The sequence below is a fragment of the Anolis sagrei genome, chromosome 1 (genome assembly GCF_037176765.1).
Source record: "Anolis sagrei isolate rAnoSag1 chromosome 1, rAnoSag1.mat, whole genome shotgun sequence".
Classification (NCBI taxonomy): Eukaryota; Metazoa; Chordata; class Lepidosauria; order Squamata; family Dactyloidae; genus Anolis; species Anolis sagrei.
The window spans coordinates 49,700,590-49,724,921 of NC_090021.1; the positions used below are offsets into that span (position 1 = coordinate 49,700,590).

Genomic DNA, 24,332 nt, shown 5'->3' on the forward strand with positions numbered 1-24,332 from the left:
GTCTGATTTTCCATGCATAGAGATACTCCTTCCAAAAATAAAAAAGAGTTTTTTGTATCAGATCAAGAGCCCCTCTACTCTGACCATTTCATGCAATTCAAACCTAGCTTTAAACTTCTGTGGCCAGATAACAAACTCCCACAAAAGTGTGCAAAAGAATGACCGTAATGTGTATAAGTACTCTGTAGTTTGTGTCATCATCATCTGGGCCTCAAGTTGGTTCCAGGGTTTCCTATGTAATCATGTGCACAGCAAAGCCAGTTTCATCAATATTGCAAGTTTGAAACTGCATTAGTCACTGTAAATGGGGCCCATCTGATATACCATCCCGTTTCACAAATGTCTAGCCATTTGTCTGCTTAAAATCCACAGGCAGATTTTGTAGCCCTTTCCTTTCTGTAATAGGTTCTGAACTTGGAGGTTCTTTTCAACTATTTTAGGTGCTAAATGTTGTTCCTTGTATATATTCACTATATTCTGTGAAGGTGTACTTTTTTTGCCTAGTTTGAATCTACTATCAGTCAGTTTTAATTGTTGGTCCCATATTCTTTTCCTAAAGAAGGTAGAAACTATATTCATTATGCATAATTTTTTAGACATCTGTCGTATTCCTCCTTTATGTTACAAGTTTGTATTCACTTAATATAAAGTGAATAAATAGGAGTGACAGAGTCACTAGTTTCTGCGTGAATCTATGTAGGTTTGTATTGCTAGTCACTTTTTCCAATTTTAAATACGCAAACATTACACTTTCTATTTTTTGTAGGACACCTTCCAGTAGAGCAATATGAGCCAGTCTGCATTTTGTCACATCAACATTAGACATGATATCGTTTTCATTATACTGTAGAATTGACAGCTTTGTGTTTTGTTGGACAGATTCCGCTGGAACACTATGGCTCGGCTTGAGAAAGTGTATTTGAAGAACAATGTGATGGGGCTCATATTTAATGTGAGTTTGGCTATTTGTGATAATAAATAGCTAGGTTATCTTATAGTGTTAATATGTTTTTGAGAGAAGTAAAAGTGTCACCAGCCTAAGTGAGACCTCACTTTATTTCTAGATTGCAGTTTGTTTACTTTTAAAAAGAAAGTCTTATATTGGTTGCAAGTTTTTTTACTCCATAATGAAGAGAGAGCTTATAAAAATGCAAAAAGCTGGCTTATACTGAGTTATCAATTGGCACATCTAGCTCACTGTTGCCAACTTTAGTTCATAGTAGTGCTTCAGGGTTTTTAGGCAGGATTCTTTCCTGCTTCTTCCTGGAGATCCCTGGTATTCCATGGTGATCTTCATCCAGATATTAACTAGGTTTGACCCTGCTTTATTTCTTTTGTTTGACAGATTGATATTGTGGTATCACTTAATGACAGACATAAAGACAAGCAAGGAATGTAGCTACAGTCTTACTTCTGGTTTTTTACCAAATGACAAGTTATAATGATGTATTTGTATAACTTCATTATCCTATCTTATTTCTCAACAGTGGATTATCTGTCTATTCTTTTCCATTTTTCTCTTCATTTTTTGTTCACAGGGTACACAGAATATTCTAGAGGAAGAAAGTCACATTAAGGATGTACTTTCTCGCATTGTGGTGGAAATGATCAAGCGTGAATGGCCCCAACACTGGCCTGACATGTTAAAAGAGCTAGACACACTTTCCAAACAAGGGGTATGGACTGCATCTTACATTCAGATTGCAGCTTTTCATAATTTGTTTCTGTAGCAGCTAATTTCATCAGACTTGCATACATATGTTCCTTTTTCATAATCTACTCTCCAAATACTACCTTTGTATTTTATCTGTAACTTCAGGGGTTTTTTTGTCTTGGACTCTAGGAAACCCAGACAGAATTGGTGATGTTCATACTTCTGCGCTTGGCAGAAGATGTGGTAACATTCCAGACTCTGCCAGCGCAGCGACGGCGGGATATCCAACAAACTCTCACTCAGAACATGGATAAGATCTTTAGCTTCCTGCTGAACACCCTGCAGCAGAATGTTAACAAATACAGGCGTGTGGTAAGGGTTTCCTTTTTGTTTCTTTGGTTATGAATGAATACCCTCATGGTTTCCATATTTATTCTGTATCCCACCCTTGAAAGTTACTTTTGTCATGCAGATGCTTTTATAAAATCTTCCCATTTTCCCACAAATCTCTGAAGATTTGTGAACTAGTTGAGATAGACAAGCTGCCGATGCTGATTAAGAAGAAATCCCTACCTAAATTTAAGAAACACTGGGAGTTATTTATCATTTTCTTACAGCAAAGATCGTGATAAACTTCAACTATTGGATTTATGAATTAGAGGAGTGTTATTAAAAGTAGACATACAGCTCTATCTTAAGGGAATAGGAAATGAATATTTTGTTTCATTCATGGATCTTGGGAGGGTAATTTTTTAAGTTGCCGAAGAAAGATGGATCTGTTAATATTACTGAGTCAGTTCATCTTGTTTTTACTAAAAGAGAAATATATTGGAATATCCCTTGGCTGTGCCTTGCATAATAAGAAGGGGACTGTGAAGAGGTAATGAGAAGTGCATATGCATTTCAGAAACTCAATTTTCCTTTATTTTTTCCTTTCAGAAAATGGAAGCATCTCAAGAATCAAAAGTAAGTGAAGCTAGAATGGAAAGCACAAAATACTTTCCTGTTGACTGTCCCTAAACTCTTGTTTAGTGTCTATGGCATCCACTCATCCATTGATCTTTTACTTTGTAAACTAGATGACTGAGTCAGTTGTTATCTGACTTTTCAATCACTTGGTCCACAGGCACAAGCAAATTGTCGAGTGGGGATAGCAGCACTCAACACTCTGGCTGGCTATATTGATTGGGTGGCTATGAGCCACATCACAGCAGATAACTGCAAGCTTCTAGAGATGCTGTGCCTGCTTTTGAATGAACCGGAACTCCAGGTTGGAGCAGCTGAGTGCCTCTTGATCGTAGTCAGCAGGAAAGTGAGTATCTCTCTTTTTTGTCTCTTTCATGAAAGGCTTTTAGGCATAACCTAAAGCTATGAAGATATATTTTCCTACTAAGAGTTTCTCCTCATATCAATGGCTCTGGACACTCCCTGTTCCTCTAATCTTATCTAAAAGGAAACTGTTCAGGAAGAGGGATTCTTCGAAAGCTGTTGCTTTCCATTTTGAGTGACATCTGCTATCATATGTTGTCTGTGGCAGCACTATGAATGGAGAAAATGTGTACAGCCATCTCTCTACATTTGTAGCTTGGGGTTTTTGTAGATTTAATCGTTCACACATTTGATTTAAAATGTTATTTTCAACTTTCTCCAGTCATGGTGGAGAACCTAAAGGATGCATCTACACTGTAGAATGACACCACTTTAACTACCATGGCTCAATGCTATGGAATCATGGAGCTTGTAGTTTAATGAGGAACCAGCACTATTGGGCAGAGAAGGCTAAAGACCTGGCAAGATTACAACTCTATAGCACCAAGCCATAGCAGTTAAATTGGAGTCAAACTACACTAATTGTATAGCACAGATGTACCCAGAGATTTCTAGAGAGGGCATCTCCAATTCTAGGGCCTCCAATATAACTCCATCTGTCCGCTGATGTTGACCATGAAGTCATGCTGGAAGATCCAGAAATTTTTAGAGATATGTTCTCCCAAGCCAGAAAAAACCCCAATTCTTGTATTAGTGCTCTTTCATTTTCACAGGAGTCCTGTGTCTTTAACCCCATCAAATGTAGACTACCGATCGTAGTCAAGAATAGTCTCTTAGCATGTTGTTTAGTTTCCATTTGTTACTAACAGCTGTATTTCCAACTTCTGCTTGTAGAAAAGGTCACTCCATGTCGTGATAAAGCTCTCCTTGGTTTTTTTTTTCATAGGGGAAATTGGAGGATCGCAAGCCCTTAATGGTGTTATTTGGGGATGTTGCAATGCACTACATTCTCTCTAGTGCCCAGTGAGTACTACTGTTAGCTGATCTGAGCATATCATGACTCTTTAATGAAACTGAGCTGCCCTTCAGTTTTCTTACAGATGACATAGTGGCCTTATATGTTGTGACCTACATTTAAGTGACCATCATTATATGTTATCAGTTCAAATATAGACAAAGCTGCCAAACCTGTTCCACATAATACAATATACAGGCCATCCCGCCTTCACCATTCTGCTATTGCTGATACTGCTTTAAAAGTCCAGACAAAAGGGAAAAGAGGCTGGGCAGGCATAAAAAGAATCTTCCTTGTCAAAGACTATCAAACTGAGACATATACCTGTGTATGTAATTCTTCTTACACCTTTTCTTTCAGGACAGCTGATGGGGGCGGTCTAGTAGAAAAGCACTACGTTTTCTTGAAGAGACTCTGCCAAGTCTTGTGTTCTTTGGGTAGCCAGCTATGTGCGCTGGTGGTGAGTGTTTCTGGCTATGTTTTCAGATTATTTTCGGAGGCTGTGGTGAGTTGATGAGATTTCTGCTTAAAATTTTGAAAAGTCACAGCCAATCCATGTCAAGAGTACCGAGCATTACAGTATAAGGCAATTTTTTGTGTTTCTAGATCTTTACCTTGCACTCTCTAACCTTCTGTGTCTAAAACTGTAGTATTGCAATGATTACCACGAATGTTGTGAGACAGATTTATTAAGTGGAATGGCACAGAAAATAATTTAAATCTCTCTCTAACTCACAGCTCCCATAGGAGAAACAAAAAAAAAAATAGATGCTCAAAAGCTGGTCTATTTTTTATTTATTCTTTAAAAAACCAATGTTTGGCCTATTTGACCTTTTTTAGGGGACCACTTAGAATTCAGCTTGAGAAATTTCTGAGCCAAGTGCCTCAAAACCATATTGGGACAAAAAAAACCCTCCTTAAAAAAACCCCCCAAAAACTGTATCCATAAGCTACAGCACAATGGGTGTTTCTACTAATAAACACACAGTCTTTTCAGCATCTTGAAACCCATTTCTCATTTTGCTTGTGAATTTCATTAGAAGTTTCCTAGTTTTTGCTTCTTTAGCAGTCATCTAGTAACTGCCAAAAACTTAACTGCATTAAGTTTGCAGTTGATAAAATGGTACTCATTGTCTGAAGTCCTCCACTATGATGAAACATTGCTGTTGCATTTATATTTAATTCAGAGTTAAAGTGAGGGAATAATGCTGCCTTTAACTGTGTGGTTCAAGATTCCACAGTCATTTGCAGCTTCCATAAGTATATTCTCAGTATCTGCCTTTTCCATAATATATTTTTGTAGCAGCTGGTTGTTTGGGTTCTTTATGGTTCCAGGATTTCTTCACCAGTGCTTTCCTCTCAACAGGGCTCTGATTCGGAAGTGGAAACACCTGTCAACTTAGAAAAATACCTTGAGTCATTTCTAGCATTCACAACCCATCCTAGTCAGGTAAGTAGGGTAATGGTTCTCTAGGACCATGAGTGTAAAATTACTAATCCATGCTGCGTATCTGTAATGAATTGAAACATTGCCAGTATTTTAAAATTTTTATTGTGTTTCCTTGAGTTAAAAAATGACCTTGTGCAGTCATGTATATGGGAAAAAATGATGAAAAAAATTGGGTGTCCACAGGTCAGTGCTGAAAATACTGTGTGCTCCCCATCATTTTGGGCACTTGACGTGGAGTGTGCCAACTATTTCAAATAAAGCCTTCTGAGGATTGACAGTCTCTTTGCAAGCCTCAGAAGACTTGTAGAGAATACGGTAATCTCCAGTTAAAGTGGCTGCTGCCACTCTACCTCATGCTCAAAATAGCAACCGTACTACATTATTTGGGGTCCCTCAGGGCTGGTTTGACCAAGGATGGATCATGGGGTGGGAATGCTGCTTGTTTTCACTTACTTTGCCCTGGGCCTGTTGTAGAAGCAGGTCACTTTCCTTTCTCTGCTGCACACTCTTTTTTTCAGGAGGTTTTCTCATACTTTTCTTCCTTTATATTCCTTTCTGTATTTATATCTAAATACAGTTTGAACATCACCACCTCATTCTAACCCCTTAAAATCTTTGCTTTCTCTTTAGTTCTTCCTAAATATTTGTTTGTTTGTTTGTTTTATACATTTGTACCCTGTCCTTCTCACCCCCAAGTGGGAACTCAACTGATCTTAAACTTACATAGAAAATATGTTTTCTCAGTGCATTTTAAAGATAAGATGAAATGATTTGTTGGTTAAATACCCCTTAGTTTTGCTTATTTTCATAGAATCATAGAATCAAAGAGTTGGAATTTTGGCTCAAAAGCTTCCATTGACGTACACATGAGTTTGACTTATCCACAAGTACATGTGGTAGTTGATGGCAGCATGACCCTGACTTGAAATCCTTCATATAGAGATTCTTTTATGGTTTGGGCTATTTGTTCAACTCATAGTAGTGATTGATACTTATGTGGATTTTCTTTCCTTCTCTGTAATGCAGTGGTTCTCAACCTTTGGGTCCCCAGGTGTTTTGGCCTTCAGCTCCCAGAAATCCTAACAACTTGTAAACTAGCTGGGATTCCTGGGAGTTGTAGGCCAAAACACCTGGAGACTCACAGGTTGAGAACTGCTGTAATGGAATGTGGTACTATTTTCTCTGTTGCCCAGAATTTATTGTAAATCAGTTAGACATGCATGTAATAGGCATGTGAACAGAGATTTCTCTATCTGTTATTTTGTCATATGGTCACTGCAATTATTCCCTGATTTCAGTTGATCTTGATGTGTTTATGGTTGCCCACTCCTTGCCAGCTGAGTATTAGACATCATACTTTCCTGTTAGACTGTTCTAGCATAATAGATTCATTCATTTCCCCCCCTCTAGTTCTTACGCTCTTCTACCCAGATTACATGGGGAGCACTTCTTCGACATGAAATCCTGTCACGTGATCCTCGGCTGTTGGCTATTATCCCAAATTATCTGCGGGCTTCTATGACTAATTTAGTGAAGGTATGGTGCTATGAGTATCTTTTCTTTCACAATTATGTGATAATATATCAGCAAGAAAGCTTTAAAAGAGCTGTTTTCCTTCAGAGTTTAGGACAGAGATTTTCTGGAATATGCTGAAGGTTGCCAAGAAGCATAATTTCCTAGTCATGTCACTACATTAGATGATTTGATTTTGTTGATTTTGTCAGAAGTCAAAATACCAGCTCTTCCATCTCTGCCTGTTTTTATCAAGCCTTTTCCCTTCTATAAGCTATAATAGCTGGTTCTTAAAAGTCTTGGTCGTTTAATTGGTTCTCAGATTGAATAAGCAAAAGGGCATCATAAGGAAATAGTTTTGTCATTCTACATTTTGAGAGATTCAAGAAAACTTTGCTAGAGATACACATATGTTGAATTAATATTTAAGACCATTTTAAATGTCTGAATTCCATCAGGGTTGGAAGCATTTTAGAGCCTCTTACTTTGTGCCCCTTTTTCCAGGTGGGGTTTCCTTCCAAGACAGACAGCCCTAGTTGCGAATATTCTCGATTTGATTTTGACAGTGATGAAGACTTCAATTGCTTCTTCAACTGTAAGTATACTCTTTCCCCATTGAATCCTATTATGGCCATTGTGATTCCTAGGTTTTTCTTCCAGATGCCCCCAAATCCCCCCATGTCCCTTAAATGGCATGAGGAGACGTTTTGTTTAAAACATTGCAGATACAGTGTGTCCATACAGCTCTCCAAGGAGTCCTTGGGGCTGACAACTGTTGTAAATTCCGCATTCTAGTCCTCCAGGTGATTGCCTTCAGCTCCCAGAATACTCCGTCGTATTGTCTAAGTATCAGGGACTCTGGGAGCTGAAGTTCAAAACACCCAAAAGACCAGAGTTTGGGAAACATCGATTTAAGCTATAATTTACCACATATGCCAATATCTCCATACATGTGTGAAAACAAAAACTTTAGTGACTGAAACTGTCTAAGGTCATACCTACAAGCTGTTTGTTTTTGCTAGAGATCAGCCCTTTAATGCAGTTTACCTGATAGCTTCAATTTAAATGGTTTGGATTTTAGGGAGAATCTTCTTTATTGACATCATCCAGCATTGAAATACATTATTATTTTCAACCCTGTATTTTATCAACTTGATCTCTGATCTGTAGTTGCTGTTGCTTAGTTGTAGTGGTTCTTTACATATCTAAATATTTTCGATACAAATATCTATCTTAAATTGAGGATATTCTTCTTGAGTTCTTTCTTCTGAAGCACATCTAAATTTTAAAGAATAGATTATCTAGGGTTCATCAAAATCTTGTTGTATCTCTGTCCTTGGAATTTTATTGTTATGATATAGGAGTCCCTTAATTAGCCAAAACTCAAGCAACCAGCAAAAAAATTGAAGAAATAATACTTTAAATAAAAATTGAAATAAAATATTTTTGTAATACAGTAAAACTGTGTTACACTAAGTTATGTTTGTCTTTATTGCTTTTGGTTATTGTATTTTAATCTTAATATCTTAATATCAAGTGAATACAATATTTATGGTATGGTATAATATGGGATATAGTATTTGTAACTTTAATAGTGACTCTCAAGCAACCAGAAACTGCATTTATGTGGCATCTACCAATCCCCATAGGTGCCAGTTAACTGAGAGTCTACTGTAATAAGTTATGAGACCAGTGAGAAACTCTGAAGGGACCTTAATGCCACACAGAAAGATTTAGCTAAATTTCTCAAACATGTGATGTACTATTGAAGTGCTGAACTGAGAACACAAACATTTGCCTCTTGAACTATCCCAGCCCTTCCTTTATATAAACAGACTGAGCAGCAGCAGTAGATACTACCTGTTTTAGAAGAAGATGACTTTTCTATCAGAGAATCTGTTTCCAAATGAGTCCCTTTTTGTCCCATTTGTCTTACAGCTTTTCGTGCGCAACAGGGAGAGGTAATCAGAATGGCATGTCGACTGGACCCTAAGACTGGCTTCCAAATGGCTGGGGAGTGGCTGAAATACCAGCTCTCCCTTCCAATTGAGACTGGACCTATGAACTGTAAGTTTCCCTCAGTTCTTGGCAGTATTTCAGAAGCTTCCTTTCTTTATCTTAATTTTTTTTCCAAGCAAGGCATTCCATTTAGACAGGAGATCCTTGAAAATCTCATGCTGATCATCCAGGATATTGTGTGCAATCTCTGCCATTCGTGTATTTCGTGGTTCATTTTAGTAGTAAAAACAATATATGCCTTAAAAATAGCACTTTTATAAAAAAAAACTAGTGACAAACTTGACTAGTTTTTCCTGTAAAAATAAAACAAGCTGTTCTATAAATACGTTTATTTCTTGGAAACATTATTCACAGAGTGACAATTAGTAAAGAATTTATTTGCACTGGTAATTATCTAACTAATTTCAAATTGCTACAAATCCAACGATGTTCTAATGTTTTTCTTCCTTTTGTAGCTAAAACCAATGAAAGCCACTGCTCCATCTTTTCTCCTTCCTTCGTGCAGTGGGATGCTATGACCTTTTTCTTGGAGAGCGTTATTAGCCCAATGTTCCGGACCCTAGAAAAGGAAGTACGTAGACCAAATATTTTATTTACTTTTGCTATTTTAATGGAGAAGAAGAGATAATAAAACATAGCAACATCTTGTTTGCTCCAGTTCAGTTCAAGTATGGATCATAGATATCATATAACTGTTCCCCCATATTTGTGCCTAAACATATATTATATAGGACACAAACTGAACCTGGGGTTCTTTGGTTGTGCAGCAATAATTGCATAATAGGGGTAATGTAATGGATTTTATTTCCATCCCGTCCAAATCTCTTGTCAAGTTGTTTTTTCTTTATCAGAAGGCAAAGTTCGTGTGTTGCAAGAATAAAGGCAGATATTTAATTAATCTGATGGATAAAACAGTCTTGAGAAAGTAGAACAAAATGTGCAAACAAAAACCTCTATTTGGCATTTTAAAATTCAGCTATTGTCCTGTAGTTTATCTATAGTATATCTGGACAAGTAACTCTGAATGTTTCCCACTCCCCATTATTTTAAATAGCACACTTTATTAGGATTAGAATATGTAGTGAAAGCTAAACAGTAAATGAAATGATACAGCTGTGCTTCTACTGCTAAATGTTTATATCTGTACAGAAGCATGTCTTCAGATGCTCTTCAGAGAAGAAGTGACATATCCCGGTATAGTGAGCCTCCACATCCAGCACTCACACTTTTCCTGTGCGATCACTTTAAGTCATTTTAACTCACATCCAAATCTTGAAATGCCTTGTATCATTCAGTTTGTAGTACTGTCTGCAAGGGAATACTTCTCATATACGTTTGATAACCTTAAGTGGCATTTCTGAAAGTGTTGGGAGGTTTCTGCTAAGAAAACAGACAACCTGGGCACAATTCTGCAACACTGATATGCATTAATATTGGGTTTTTTTCTTACAGGAGATCCCAGTGTCAGATGGTATAGAACTGTTGCAGCTTGTTCTTCGCTATGAAACAAAGGATCCCCTCATCCTGTCCTGTGTTCTTTCTAATGTCTCAGCACTTTTTCAATTTGTTACATACAGACCCGAATTCCTTCCAGAAGTGCTCTCCAAAGTAAGCACTTCTATGATACCCACTTTGAAGGCTACAAGTTATAGATTGTTATAGATGTTGATTTTCAATATATTGAAAGTTTCATGTGAAAAAGAGGTTAGAAATACTATTGTAGAGACCAATTACTCTGGAAAGAATGTCCTCTATGATCAACATATATTGTTTTTGGTCTTGCTCTTAGGGCACTTCTGAATACTTTGCTACACTTGAAAATGCAAGTGACCTTTTTGGTTTGGAGCATTACTACTCTTTTTAAGATAGAAAGGTAACTTATCCCATCTGTACTTTGTAAACTCCAAATACAGATGGGATTAGTTACTAAAAAGTGTTGTTATCTACACAAAGAACAAAGGATTACAACAAATCTTAGAACTGGCAGAAATTGACATACTATCTTGCTTGATTAAAAAGAAGTCAACAGATATATTTTTAAAAGAATGGGAACCATTTATATTATTTATAAAATAAAGGGAAATGTTAAAATTCTGGTAGGTTTTGAAGACTGAAGAAAAAATAAGAATTGGTTAGAATGAAGAAACTGTCTAAAATGATAGATTGGTGGAATTATAATACTTTATTTTGTTTTATGTCTTTGAGGTTTGGGGTGGGAAGTCCATCTTATTCTTTTATTATTATTTTGATTATTGGGTTGTTTTAGATTTTTTTCGGGCTATATGGCCATGTTCTAGAGGCATTCTTTCCTGACGTTTCGCCTGCATCTATGGCAAGCATCCTCAGAGGTAGTGATTATTGTTTTTCCTTCCAAAAGGGAGGAAAAGTGGTTGCTGTGCTACACTGACTATTTTTCCAGGTGCCAGAATTCAGTTTTAAAGCTCTTCCTTTCCTGGGACCTTACCTGATATGTTCCCTTATTTTACCTCCAGTTAAATTGTCTAGCTCAATTTCCATCTCCAGGAGCTGAGTTGAATTCAGGACAACTTAAGGAAGGGTTGGGGATTTTAAGTGAAAACCTTAGTTATGCAATAGTTTGAGAGGAGACAACACATTTTGGAAGCCAATCTTTGTAGAAACAAACCTGAAAATGTATAGTCAGTTTCTGTTAAGAACTTGGAAGGTAGAAGAGATCTAGATGAGGACTTTAGCAATTGGTGACTTGTAGGTATTAGTACTTAATTCTGTACTACTGTCATTCAGTCCTAATGCTAAAATAATGGAACAATTCTGCTACATTTATTTTTGTTGGGAATATGAGCTGTACATCGTGTCTGTGTTGTAACTATTAAGACATAATGCCAATTTAAGGAAATTCTTACCTTCTACTGCAGTATTTGGCTGAAATAGATGCAGGGACAACTACCCTGATGTTTAAAATGTTCTTGGATTACTTGCAACTATGCAAGAGAAAAAAAACTATCAAATAGTAACTTTTGTTCTTTTCCCCATAGCTTTTTGCCTCTGTTACTTTTGAAGTCATAGAAGAAAGTAAGGTAAGCTTATTTCATCTATGTTGCACTAAAATGTTTGGCTGGAGCTTCCTAATTACATAGCGAAACATAACAGACTTCTCAGACATTGTAGGTTTGAAATGGGGCCATGTTCCTTGGTAAGTGGCCCTTTCCTGCACACCAGATAAACTTCAGTATTAGACCTACGTGTTTGTCACTACATCTCTATCGATATGTTTGGCATAATGTTTCCTGTTTGTTGTAGAGTTCATACTAAAATGTGTAAACAGTATTGGAGAAACTGTTACAAAAGATGAAGGATTCTAAGTAATTAAAATGTTATGAGGCACTTTCTTCTACTGAGTGCACATCCAAAGGTTTCTGTTGAGTTTCAGTATTTGTTTTTTAAAAGTAACATTTGCCGTTCCCCATTCCAAATACACACTAATGCACTCACAAAATAAGTAACTCAGTGGTTTTATCCTGGATACTAAAAGAAGCAGTTAAACATAGTTACCAATATTCAGAACATGGATTTAAGCTGAGCCCGTGGTTGTTTGTCCTTCCCTGTTATTGGCAGAAATGAAATGTATATACCATATATACCCATGTATAAGTCAACCTCATGTATAAATCAAGGGTAGGTTTTGGGGCCAAAATTACGGATTTTGATAAGACCTGTGGATATTATTATTAACTTTATTTATACCCCACCTTTCTCCTCATGAGGCCTCAAGGCAGCCAACAATCCCATACTAGACAAGATTAAAAAGTGCAATACAAAAGTTTTAAAAAAAATAGTAACCATGTGGTAAAAACAGAATTAATACACAATACATATACTTAAAATGGCCATATCAATTCCATAGAAGGGAGCAGCTACCCCTGGCCATTTGCACCTTCCTCTAGTCTTTTGGCACATTCTTTTAGGGGAAGCACCAAAGAGCCGCCGCCGCCCCATTTTCCTTCCCAGACACCCAAAAAGGCCAGAACTAGTAGAGAGCGTAGAAGGGGCAGATGTTTCAGATTCTTCCTGGACAGACTTAAGTTTTTGCCTTTTGCCATTCTGCTTAGGGAATGGCTGTTTGTTTGTTTTTTAATAAGTGTTACAGCTCTATCTCTTACTTATATTGACCCATGGGTAAATCAATCCAATCAATTATTTTACTAACCGTTTTAGACTTATACATGAGTATATACAGTATATAGATTTGGTGTTGTGTCACTATAAGTTAGTAGAATCAAGGAGCACTGTATTAAGTCCCACCCTGGTCAAAGTTTTGAATAATATCAAAGGAATCTTAGTAGATTGTCTGTACCATTCATGCTCCCTGCCCAGACTCTAAAAAATGTCAATGCTGTTCCATTTCCTTGGTTGCTGGAATTGCAGCTTTTGTTTAGGATAGCATGTAATTTTGCAAGTTTTAACATAACTGGAAATTGGAGCATCTTTAATAATTTAACAATTCTCATCTATCAGTAGCTTTTTTTACAAAAAGGTATTAAATTTTCAAGATAAAAGTTACTGATGGGTATGACTGACTAAATTATTTAAGAGGCTCAATGTTATCCATCTATTGAAACTTGTTAAATAAGATATTATCATTTTTTCTCCATTTCTTGGCTTTCACAGGCCCCTAGAACCCGTGCAGTGAAGAATGTGAGACGACATGCCTGCTCCTCCATCATCAAAATGTGTCGGGATTATCCTCAACTTGTTCTGGTATACAATTACATTTTTACACAACGTAAAGAATTGCTCTGATTTAAACTGATTAAAGCTCCATGTGTTTTAAAGATTCATGCAATGAAATTGCTTCCTTTATGGTTAGTGTGAAGAAGAAAATATTCTAGTAATTATTTTGTATGTGAATATTAGGTGTAGAAAATATATTAATCACTGTCATCTACTTTTCATTGATTCCAGATAGGAAGATTTAGCAGTGGAGGAGGCATAACAGTTCTTTGTGAACGCAAGAGTTTGGGATTAAAGGCTTGGTCCCTTAGCAGCTCTTTGCTGTAAGAGACATGGATACTTTCCATCACAGTATAGTATGATACATTCCCAGACCTCACATGAATACATGTAACTGCAGATGATGGAAAACCCAGTTATTTTCAATGGGCTAGATGACAAAGGAACCAAGAGGAGGTATAGCTTGTATTGGAGGCACTAAGTGAATAAATGTAGATAGGAGAAGTATGTTGTTCCAGAGAGAGAGGGGTCATGCTGTAAAAGCATTTTTGGAAAAGTAATTGAGTGATATGTTGTATCCATATGTTAAATATTGACTGCAAGTAATGCTGTTACTTCCTGCCGCAATTATATATTTTAAAAAATAATTTGTCTCTGGATCACTCTTGTATATTCAAATAGTCTGTCAACATGAATCTCAAAAGTCAACTTGTTTGCTGTTTTGGTAGTCCTAAACTTGAATCTGTTTCTTTAGCCAAACTTTGACATGCTGTACAGCCACGTGAAGCAGCTACTATCTAATGAACTGCTCCTAACTCAAATGGAGAAGTGTGCTCTCATGGAAGCCCTGGTCCTTATAAGCAACCAGTTCAAGGATTATGAGCGGCAGAAGGTCTTCTTGGAAGAACTCATGTCTCCTGTTGTTAATCTGTGGCTTTCAGAAGAAATGAAAAGGTATAAAAATGCTGACCTTCTGCCAATCATGTTTAGATTCCCCAATAATACATATGAGGACCTTTAGATTCTCTATCAAGCACTTTAGGAGAGATTGAATACTGCTGTTTCTTCCTACAGCATTTGTTGTATGGTTTTTAATCGGGATACTGTGAAATTGTGATGTTAGGTTGATGGGAGATGGTGGCAGGATGCAAATAAAAGATGATGGTGATGATGATGATGATTATAAATGGAATTGGTAAAAAGTGCCAGGCTTCTAATTTTAAAAATCTCTGCAACAATTGTGATCCATTGCCTCAGTTGGGAGATAGTGGAAGTTAACCCATCCATGGCTGTTTCCTTCTCTGCTGACAAAAGTGGACCTCCCAATGTTCCAAAACTCAGTTGATTGCTTGAATCCAAAGAGATTTGTGCATATATATAGACGACTTCCTGAAACAGACTTCTTTGTCTAATTCTTCAGAGTCTTGGTGAATACTGAAGATTTCATCCACTATGTTGGTGCTGATAACAGGATTGCAGATCCAACTACAGACGATTCCTGTGGCCTGAACCGTTCTAGAGTAAGTGGGGGAACACCAACTGGAAACTTTGAAACATATTGTGGAGAGATACAGGATATTTGAGAATTGAAAGAAACCTCAAAAATAAAAGGGGCTGCATTGTTTTGGAAGTTTTATGTCTGACAATTTTCATATACAGATTTCAATTCCAGATAGAAATAGCATGCCTATTTCCACGTGTGGGAGCCATTTCCCATTTATATGTATGATAAAATATACATACATGTTCTGTATACATGATCATGAATGTGTGGTTAAATGTGTGTTTTTCAAATCATAAGAGATCACAATACAGTCATTCATGAAGCACCCTTCTAATTATTTTGCTGAGTTCTAAGGGAAACAGCTTTCTGTTGTTACAGTGACTTAAGAATGATTTCTTTTATGATTTTTAAATTTTTCTTTGCAGATAAGTTTCTGTGTGTATACCATCCTGGGAGTTGTCAAACGAGCTCGCTGGCCTTCTTCCTTGGAAGAGGCCAAATCTGGAGGATTTGTGACTGGTTACACATCTAATGGAAATCCAATCTACCGTAACCCTTGCTCTGTCCAGATCCTGAAACTTTTTGACAACTTGCTTGCTCTTATAAGGTGAGTCAACGCAGCATGTTAATGAAAATATAATATATATGGTGGAACCCTGAAAAAGCATAATTTCATGATTAAAACTAGTGAAAGCACATGTTAATGCCCTTTTTGTACTGCAGTATGATTTTATATATATATAATGAAAAAAATTGCTCTCATCTCTACCCTGCTCTCTTTGAGTGGGAGTTCTAACAAGTATCTCTTAGATTCACTAAACAGAAATTAAAACAAGCCTTTCCTAGTATATTTTGCACTACATTCAGCCCTGCTTTTACTGTTTGGTATTGCTCATTCTTTTCGTCTCTTTTCATACTGGAACAGAAGTCCTTTCAAATGCTAAGCTTCCATAGGCAGTCATGTGAAGATGAATTTATCTGTTTGTTTAGAGTATCTATATCCTGCTTTTCAGCCATAAAATCTCTCAGAGTACCTTGCAATTTGTTAACCTGACAGTTCCCTGTTCTCAGTCTGATCAAGATGCAATAAACAAGGAAAGGGGAATATCAGTATAGGAAGGCAAATATTCCCTCCTCTTTTCTCCTTCTGTGGCTAGAGCAGTGGTAGTCAGTGTGGAGGCTTTTCCTTTCATCTGCTTCTGGGTGATGGAGCTGTGCCCTTATCTTTCTCTCCCACCACAGCCAGAGCAGTGGCAGTTGTGTCTTTCATCTATTTCTAAGCCCGGGCTTGTCTCGTCTTTAATTTATAAGTAATATTGGCAGTTGTATTATTTCCAGACTTACGATGGGAAATGCTCAAACAAGACCTCTATCTTCACTGATAAGATTATACGTTGTGTTATCCTCAAAAGCAGAAGTTAGGACCACAGAGCTTTCCAGATGATGTTACTCTGGTAAATCTAGTAAACCCTTAAAAAGTACAGTAAATGGTTAGTGATGGTGGAAGTTACAGTGCAATTTTTGGAAGATGGAACGTTAACCATACGTGCTCAAAAAGATAATGGAGTCAAGGTGGAATTTCAGATCAGCCTAAGTCAACGTTCAAATTACAGGAAAGGAGATTCCACCTCGACATTAGGAAGAACTTCCTGACCTTAAGAGCTGTTCATCAGTGGCACTCACTGCCTCAGAGTGTGGGGAGGCTCCTTCTTTGGAGGCTTTTAAACAGAAGCCATCTGCTCAGATTGTGCTTTTCCTTGCTTAGAAGCTGCCCTGAGTCTCCCCCCCCCCCCCAGGGGGGGGGGGCTGGGAAGGGCGGGGTACAAATGTTTGAAATAAATAATAAAAAAGGGGGTAGGACTGGATGGCCCTTGTGGTCTCTTCTAACCCTTGTGATTCTATGATTATAAGTCAGTAAAGTGATCAAAAGGAATTCTTTATTGGCTTCTCTTCAAAGTTCTTCTTGCATTCTAGAGATGAAAAGATGAGATAAGTCCTACTCATTCAGTAGGCATATGGAAGAGATAAATTTGGCAAGCATAACTTATTTGAGAAGCTACGAATGCTAAAAATCGCCCTTTTATGTTACTCCTAAAAGCGCAAAAGTGTTCTTTTGCATCTACCCATCTACACACTTAGTACATCAAGACTCGTGCTGTACTGAAGAGCAGCATTGACTCTTGTGCTATATGAGAGTTACCGACAGAAAGAACAGTTGCTCTGAGAAGTAGTGATGGTTAGCAGAATTCAAGTGTGAGTAGTGTTAAAAATGTAGACGTCTCACAAAAATGGAGAATTGTGTGCACTCTAATTTTCCAAATTATAATGAGTCACAGTCGTAGTATTGCCAAAAGTGATAATGCCTATGAAAAGGACTTTAATTTCCTTGTGAACATCTCCTGATATATAGGTACTTTCAGATTGGATAAATAAATTAGATGACCCATCTTTGAACTGAGCTATAATGACATAATGTTATCTTTTGCCTATTTGGAGATGAGATTAGAGCAGGGATTCTTACACAGAGTTTTATGGAAAAATTTCAGTGTATCTGTGAGCTTCCCCCCCCCCCCCCCCGATGTCTGCAATAAATCGTACTGGTATTAATTTTCATATAACGTTACTGTTGTGCATAACTCATGCATACTTTGAAATTGCATAAGTTATTAGACTCAGCACTAAATTACGTGTGATCACAGTCCTGCTGTCTACAAACTATTTAATTTAAAAACACGCCCGTTAGGTTTCATAAATCTTATCTGCTGCTACATTCTAAGAAAGGTTCCATGGTTCTCATCTAATCTGTTGCCTATCCACTGTAGTCCATATGAAAGGAAGGAAGGAAGGAAGGAAGGAAGGAAGGAAGGAAGGGTTGCCATTTGGCACAAACCTGGTACTGATCCCTGGCATGGTATGGGGAAAATATGCAAATTCCTCATATCAGATAACCCAAGAAGCACTGATAGAGAGAGATAGATAGAGACAGACACACACACACACACACACACACACAAGATTGCACCTTAAATTTTTGTGATTTGAATGTCAGTTTCTAAGATTAAAAAAAATATTATTTATTGATTACATTTTTTATTTTAATATTACCTTACAAAGCCCCATTTGTATGTTTTCTTTTACAACCCTTGTAAATTTCTGACCATTGTCTGGGTCCTACTGCATTCTCTTGGAGCTACAGTCTATAAAAGTGTGACTTTCCAATAACTTTCTAGAGAATAAAACAGTTGCATAGGTATGGCACCAGTCCCTGGTATATTTGGGGGGGGGGGGGGGATCCTGCTGGTCCACCATATTAGATCGTTTAAGAAGCACTGGTCTGAAACATCCAGAAGGCACAAGGTTGATGGTGGGTGATTTAGGCATTTTCTGTGTCTGAAAGGGAGGGTGACAATAATTTTAGAAATGAATACTGTATTGGACTTTATTAATGCTTAGCTGGTTACAGTTCGAGATGGCTTAATATTAATTCTTGGACAGCGTTTAATTTATTGTTAAGGAAATGTATATTATTATTAGTAAGTGTATTATTATTATTATTATTGGTAGTAGTAGTAGCAATAGTAGTAGTAGTAGATGACAGAGAGCCCTTGGTATCCACTGAGTTTTGTTTCCCGGACCCTCTATGTATGCCAAAATCTGTGAATACTCAAGCTCCATTATATACAGTGGCACAGTAAAATGGTGTCTCTTATGTTAAATGGCAAACTCAAGGTATGCTTTTGGGATGTTTTTACAAATATTTTCAAGCTTTCGGTGGTTGAATTCAGAGATGCTAAACCTGTGGATATGGAAGACCAACTATATATATAATCCTTTATATTTTAATCTTGTTTTATTATCTCTATTTGTAAGATGCTCTGCCACTGTTAGAATTTTAGAGTAAGTAAATAGATATTTGCATTTGACTTGTAACGATTACAAGCACAAAATGGTGAGATCTTTGCTAATCATTTTGTCACTCACTGATCCAGCGGCAATATTTGTAGATCACTCAATGTACAATTATTTAATGAAGATTGTGATAGCCAGTGCTATCGGTTTTACTACTCCATGTCTCCATATTGTTCTGGAAACAGGAATGCTAGAATTTGGAATAGTTGCTTTTTTGGAGTATTGTTTCCTAAATGCCATAACCAGTGGCAACAATAGTCATGCTGGCTGGAGAAATTTGGGAGTTTTAGTTCAAAAAAGTAATAACTTTTTATGGAGCATTGACTCAGTATTTTGATATTTATTTGAATGTTTAAGCACCGACCCCTGCTTTTGGGTCCTTTCTCTAAACGAAAGGCTAATATGTATTTTAAATTATTTGCAAATAATAATCACAACAACAAAACAACTTTATTCTTATATCCTGCACTCATCTCCCTGAAGGGACGCGGGACAGTTTACATGGGGATCAAATCCAGCAAAAACAGGAATAAGAATAACACAATTAAAATAATTACATTGGCTTCAACTTGCCAAAAAGGAGTGATTTTTTATTTTACATTTTGTGTACTAGCCTCTGTGGCTTTGCCTGAAAAATCACCGATTGAGGTGTATTTTCCTGAATAGTTCAGAAGTTGGATTGGCCCTGGGGAGATCCAGATTCAAATCCTCACCAGGCATGAAACTTGCAAGGTGATTAGGGGCCAGTCATGAGCTTTCAGCCTAACCTACTTTTCCCACTTATTAGGAGGTTAAAGGTGTCTATGAGGGAAGAACCTAAATGCTATTCTTCCATGCAAAGTGTGTGATAGTGGTGGGGTTGCATGGGGAGGCATTCAAAATTGCTTCTCTTTCCTCCTATAATTTGAAAGTCATACATTCTCACTCTCCCAACTCACTCTTTCGCAAATGCACACCAGATGAGAGTATATGTTACAGTGAAACTATTAAATGTTACTCATCTGAACTATGTACACTCTCTCCAATCTGTGTATTAAAATCCCAAATAAATTGGATTGTGACTACTTGCTCCTCTGTGGATGCAAATAGGTAGTGTTTGGCCAGAGTGCGTTGCTGCCATGAAAGACTGCAGAAGGACGAGTGTGCCAAGTAAATGGTTGGATCTGTTCTTCTTTGGGTTTCTTGCATGGTACCTTGTGCTCTGTGTGACAGATGGAGCTGTGGATACAGCTAACAGTCTGCACAAAGGTAAGTTTTGCCTGGAAAGCTCTCTTTGCTGTGCCCTTGGGGATGTGACCATTGAATTGTCTGTACTGTAATCTTCATTTGATTAGTTTAGACTTATGAAAGCTCTTCCATGTGGGAGATCCACTGATGTATAGTAAACTTTGAATTGGGTCTTTTTTAATGTTTATATTGCAGACATAGGTAGAATAATATCACAATCCATCACCATTTCAGAATACATATCAAATATTATTTTCTCTTCTTATTCTTGCCTATTCCACCTTTTCTTCTTATTCTTGCCTATTCCACCTTTAATTCCCACTTGTGTCTAATAATAAGGCATTGGGTCTTCTTATCTGTCTGGCTGCTTATTTGCATTATTTTGGATGTATTTCGTATGTTTAGTTCAGTAAGGATACATACCGTACCTTACCCTTTAGTATAGGGGTAAGGAAACAGCTGCAAACCACATGTCTCCCAAAGGACATTTTGAAACCCCTAAGGGCTCCTGCCCCCCTAAAATTAAAAAGAACTCATTAAAAGAGAGGAGAGGAGGGGAAGAATTTACTCATGGTCCCCTGATCTGTACCTGGTGTTTGAGTACTTTCTAATGCATCTTTGGGGGATTAAAATATGGCAAAATGCCCCCTAGAGGAGGTAGAGTACAGAATGAAATTTTGATGTTTTTAAATTGTTTAAAATGAGGGTTCATTGTAGCCTCTGGGATTAAGGCAGTTCCCAACCCATACTTAGAACCCAATTTTCTTTAAGCATTTTCTTGTTGTCTTTTGTGGCACTTTTTTTTAGAAGATTCTGAACCAGAATTTTGATTTCTTTGTCCATTCAGAGCTTGTGAGACCTTGATTCCTTATTATCTTCTTCTGTGTCTTATGTTATCTCTGTGCGCTGCAGTAGAAGTATTCACCCAGAACTGTTATTATTTCTGTTACTGCCCCACTTTTTCTCAGAATTGGGCCACAAAGTGGTAAAAGGGGACTGTCTTGTGATTACTCTGCAGCCTGTGAAAAATATTTTGTTTTCCTTAATGCTTCCCTGGTGATACAGAACCATCAGCAGGTGGGGATGTGGGAAGAAAGGACTATTAACAATACTTTAATTGAGTAACAGGTTTGGGGAACTGCTGACAGCACCTGGAACAGGCTACTGCAGAAGAGATAATGTCATGGCTTCCAGACAACTTTATTTCCCTCTGTATGCAATTTGTGTCTGCATTTTGTTTAAAAAACTGTATGACAATGTGACCTTGGGAAACACTATGTAAAATCAGGATGGTCTTAATGGTGTACTAATAATTATTACTACTTTGTATTATTCTGTGGGCTAAGTAACATAGTGTAATAGCTGTATTTGTGTGCCTTCAACTCACCTTTCAAAGGGAAGAAGTACAAGGGAAAGATGATTTTGCCAGTTCTTTCCTATTTAATATAGCCTAGAGCACCTGATTAGAGGTGTCTCCTATCCAAATACTCATCAGTGTCAACCCTGCCTAGTTTCCAAGATCAGATGGGTTTTGGTGCTTTCGTGATATTTAGGCTTTACTGTTTGTTAAATGACTTACAAATCTAATGGGTGTTTCCAAGATCTGTAGCAAATAAAACAACCATGAAATATGAATAAAATAGCAAGACGTTTTGGCATAGAATAGTAAAGCCTCGTTTCATGAAACAGAGAAATAAGTAAACCACTACTGGCTTGCTATGTTGTGAAAACCTTGTACTGTTTTCTCGAAGTTGATAAATATCTCTGCTGATTGAAAACTGTCAGAGATTCAAGAAAAGTCATCAGGGTACTGTTGTATAGGACATCATATGTAAGACTTCTTTTCTGTACTTAATGTATTGAATTTCCTGTCTTTTTTATCTGTTAATCACTATTCTCTGTTCTAAAATTCTGTACTGCTTTGGGACTTGATAGCAGGGTTAACAGATTTATATCTTGACATAAGAAGCAGCTGCATTATCCTAGTGGATAATTAATGGACTTGCTGTCTTCTTGTACAACTCTGATTACAAGGTATGTTTCTAAAAACTCATCTTAATGACTTTTATCCAATTGCAGTATAAGAATACTTGAGCAATAGAGAGTCCGAGATTTCCATACTCTTCAATATACACATTGCGGAAATTCTGCTTGGCCAATAAGTGCTACTATTGTTCCCCTGATGTATTCCTGGCTGTTTTGACCCTGAGTAGGACATAAAACATTGCACAGAGGTCAAACTGTCGCATTAACTATGCTCCCACTTTGCCCCTTTTATTGTTAATCAAATTAGTGTGGAAACCATATTATAAATTCAATGTGGTTCAAAAGCAATCTTAGCTAAATCAGTAGACTTCCAAGGGGAATAACCCTTGTTAAAACTTTACAAGGAGAAGCTGTTTTAAAACTGGAAAAGACAATTCAATAAATGTTGTCATTTGGCATTGTAAAAAGGGTTCTGCTTGGCATATTGCTGTGTACGTGATCCTTAGCGGAGCATTTTCATGTCCTCTTCAAAGTTAAGAATTTTCTTTGGGGTGACATAACTGGTAATGCCATGAAAGCCCCTAATGTGATGCTTAAAGGCTTAGCCAAAACAAGTAGTTACTCTCTCTTCATAATACAATGCTTCTCCTTTCTTGCAGCCTCTGTTAGCACCCTTTGACATGAATGGGCAGTTCACGCCTCAGAGCTATTCTTCCAGGCTCTCTGAAGCTCAGGCAGACATCGCTGCATTGGTTGCCCTTTGGTCACGTTCTTGATGGTTTTCTTCACAAGTATAGAGACTTCACTTAGAGACTTCTTAACATGACAGCTGAGACTCTTGACGAGCAGTTGAGTGGCCTGCCCCTGCCACCCAGCATCCCAGGCTTTTGTCTCCTTTGCTCACTCATACTGTGGGGAGACGCTGCTCTGGGGGAGACCCCAAGCTGCCCTTGATCGCCTCTAGCAGCAGGTACAGTGGCAATTTTGGCGAAGGCTGTTGAGCCGCTTGGTGACAGAATTTGCGCTGTATCCCGTTGCCGAAGCCCTGAGTGGAGGTCTGAGGTCTCAGAGGAGAGAGGTAGGTGAGACAGAGACCCTTCCCCCCACTCAGTTGATACATCTGGTTGGCGAAGGGGCCCTGTTCAGCCTGGATGGCAGGAAAGGCATCACCCTTGGCTAAATGGAGGACACTCCCTCGCAGTGTGCTGTGGTCATTGCAGAGCTGTTCTCCCATGCAAGAGGACATCTCTGTGGTACACAGCTGCTTAAAGCATGTGAGCATATGAATACGCTGCGATTGTAGAGATTGTGTCCCATCCTTAAGGGAGAAGGGGAATCTCAAGTCACTGCAGCCAGCGTTCCAGAGGGGTGAGTTGAACAGAGGGTAACTGTTGTGTGGAGCAGCTGGTACCCTCTACTCAAAGTGGAGTCTTCTCCAAGTCCCCAAGGGTTTTTTTTGGTCAGGAAGGGGGATCCCATGCACACGTGCTTGGTCTCACCTTCCTCCTTCTCAGACACAGGACCTGTTCATGCTGAAGCTGGTTTCCCATTGCCATGTGGCTGTTTATTGCAGCTCGTGATGTTGAAATATATAATGTTCTTTTCCAGGACTCACAACAACCTGTATACCCCGGAGGTGGTGGCTAAATTGGGGGAGAACTTCGCAAAAGCCTTAGACATGCTAGAAGTGGAAAAGAATACCATTTTAGGTAACTCAATATTTTTGTTCACAGTACTTAGCAATCATTCAATTTAATCTTTACAGTTGCTTCAGCATTTTAATAATGCAGAAACTATTTCACTAACTATGTTTAGAAAACAGTCAAAGGCTGTCTTTCCTAAATTTCTGAGAGTCAGAGGAAAGCCATCTTGGGTAGATGCCTCAATGCTTGTTCCTTTGCAGAACTTGCAGAAGTTACATTTTATGCCACAATTTCAGAATCCCATAGCCAACATAACTAACGTACCCTTTTCAAATTCATTTTCCAAGCTCTGTTTCTATCTTCTGTATTGAGTGATAAGAAGTGTTGTCCAACCAACCCCTTTCCCAGTAACAAGTTATTTTGGTGAATTCCCT

The 24,332-nt window shown here is 37.8% G+C and overlaps 1 protein-coding gene across 1 annotated transcript in view; it reads left to right on the plus strand.

The window, feature by feature from the left end:
* The window catches only part of XPO5 (exportin 5), a 43,815-nt gene that overhangs the window by 3,638 nt on the left and 15,845 nt on the right, over window positions 1-24,332 (plus strand). Inside the window, exons 3-21 of the mRNA XM_060754030.2 lie at window positions 880-952; window positions 1,539-1,676; window positions 1,844-2,026; window positions 2,594-2,620; window positions 2,781-2,966; window positions 3,870-3,946; window positions 4,299-4,398; window positions 5,305-5,388; window positions 6,799-6,924; window positions 7,405-7,495; window positions 8,839-8,967; window positions 9,375-9,490; window positions 10,372-10,527; window positions 11,934-11,975; window positions 13,567-13,656; window positions 14,384-14,583; window positions 15,050-15,149; window positions 15,559-15,740; window positions 23,864-23,964. Coding sequence (XP_060610013.2) covers window positions 880-952; window positions 1,539-1,676; window positions 1,844-2,026; window positions 2,594-2,620; window positions 2,781-2,966; window positions 3,870-3,946; window positions 4,299-4,398; window positions 5,305-5,388; window positions 6,799-6,924; window positions 7,405-7,495; window positions 8,839-8,967; window positions 9,375-9,490; window positions 10,372-10,527; window positions 11,934-11,975; window positions 13,567-13,656; window positions 14,384-14,583; window positions 15,050-15,149; window positions 15,559-15,740; window positions 23,864-23,964 — 2,201 coding nt within the window. The remainder of the gene's footprint in view (window positions 1-879; window positions 953-1,538; window positions 1,677-1,843; window positions 2,027-2,593; window positions 2,621-2,780; window positions 2,967-3,869; window positions 3,947-4,298; window positions 4,399-5,304; window positions 5,389-6,798; window positions 6,925-7,404; window positions 7,496-8,838; window positions 8,968-9,374; window positions 9,491-10,371; window positions 10,528-11,933; window positions 11,976-13,566; window positions 13,657-14,383; window positions 14,584-15,049; window positions 15,150-15,558; window positions 15,741-23,863; window positions 23,965-24,332) is intronic.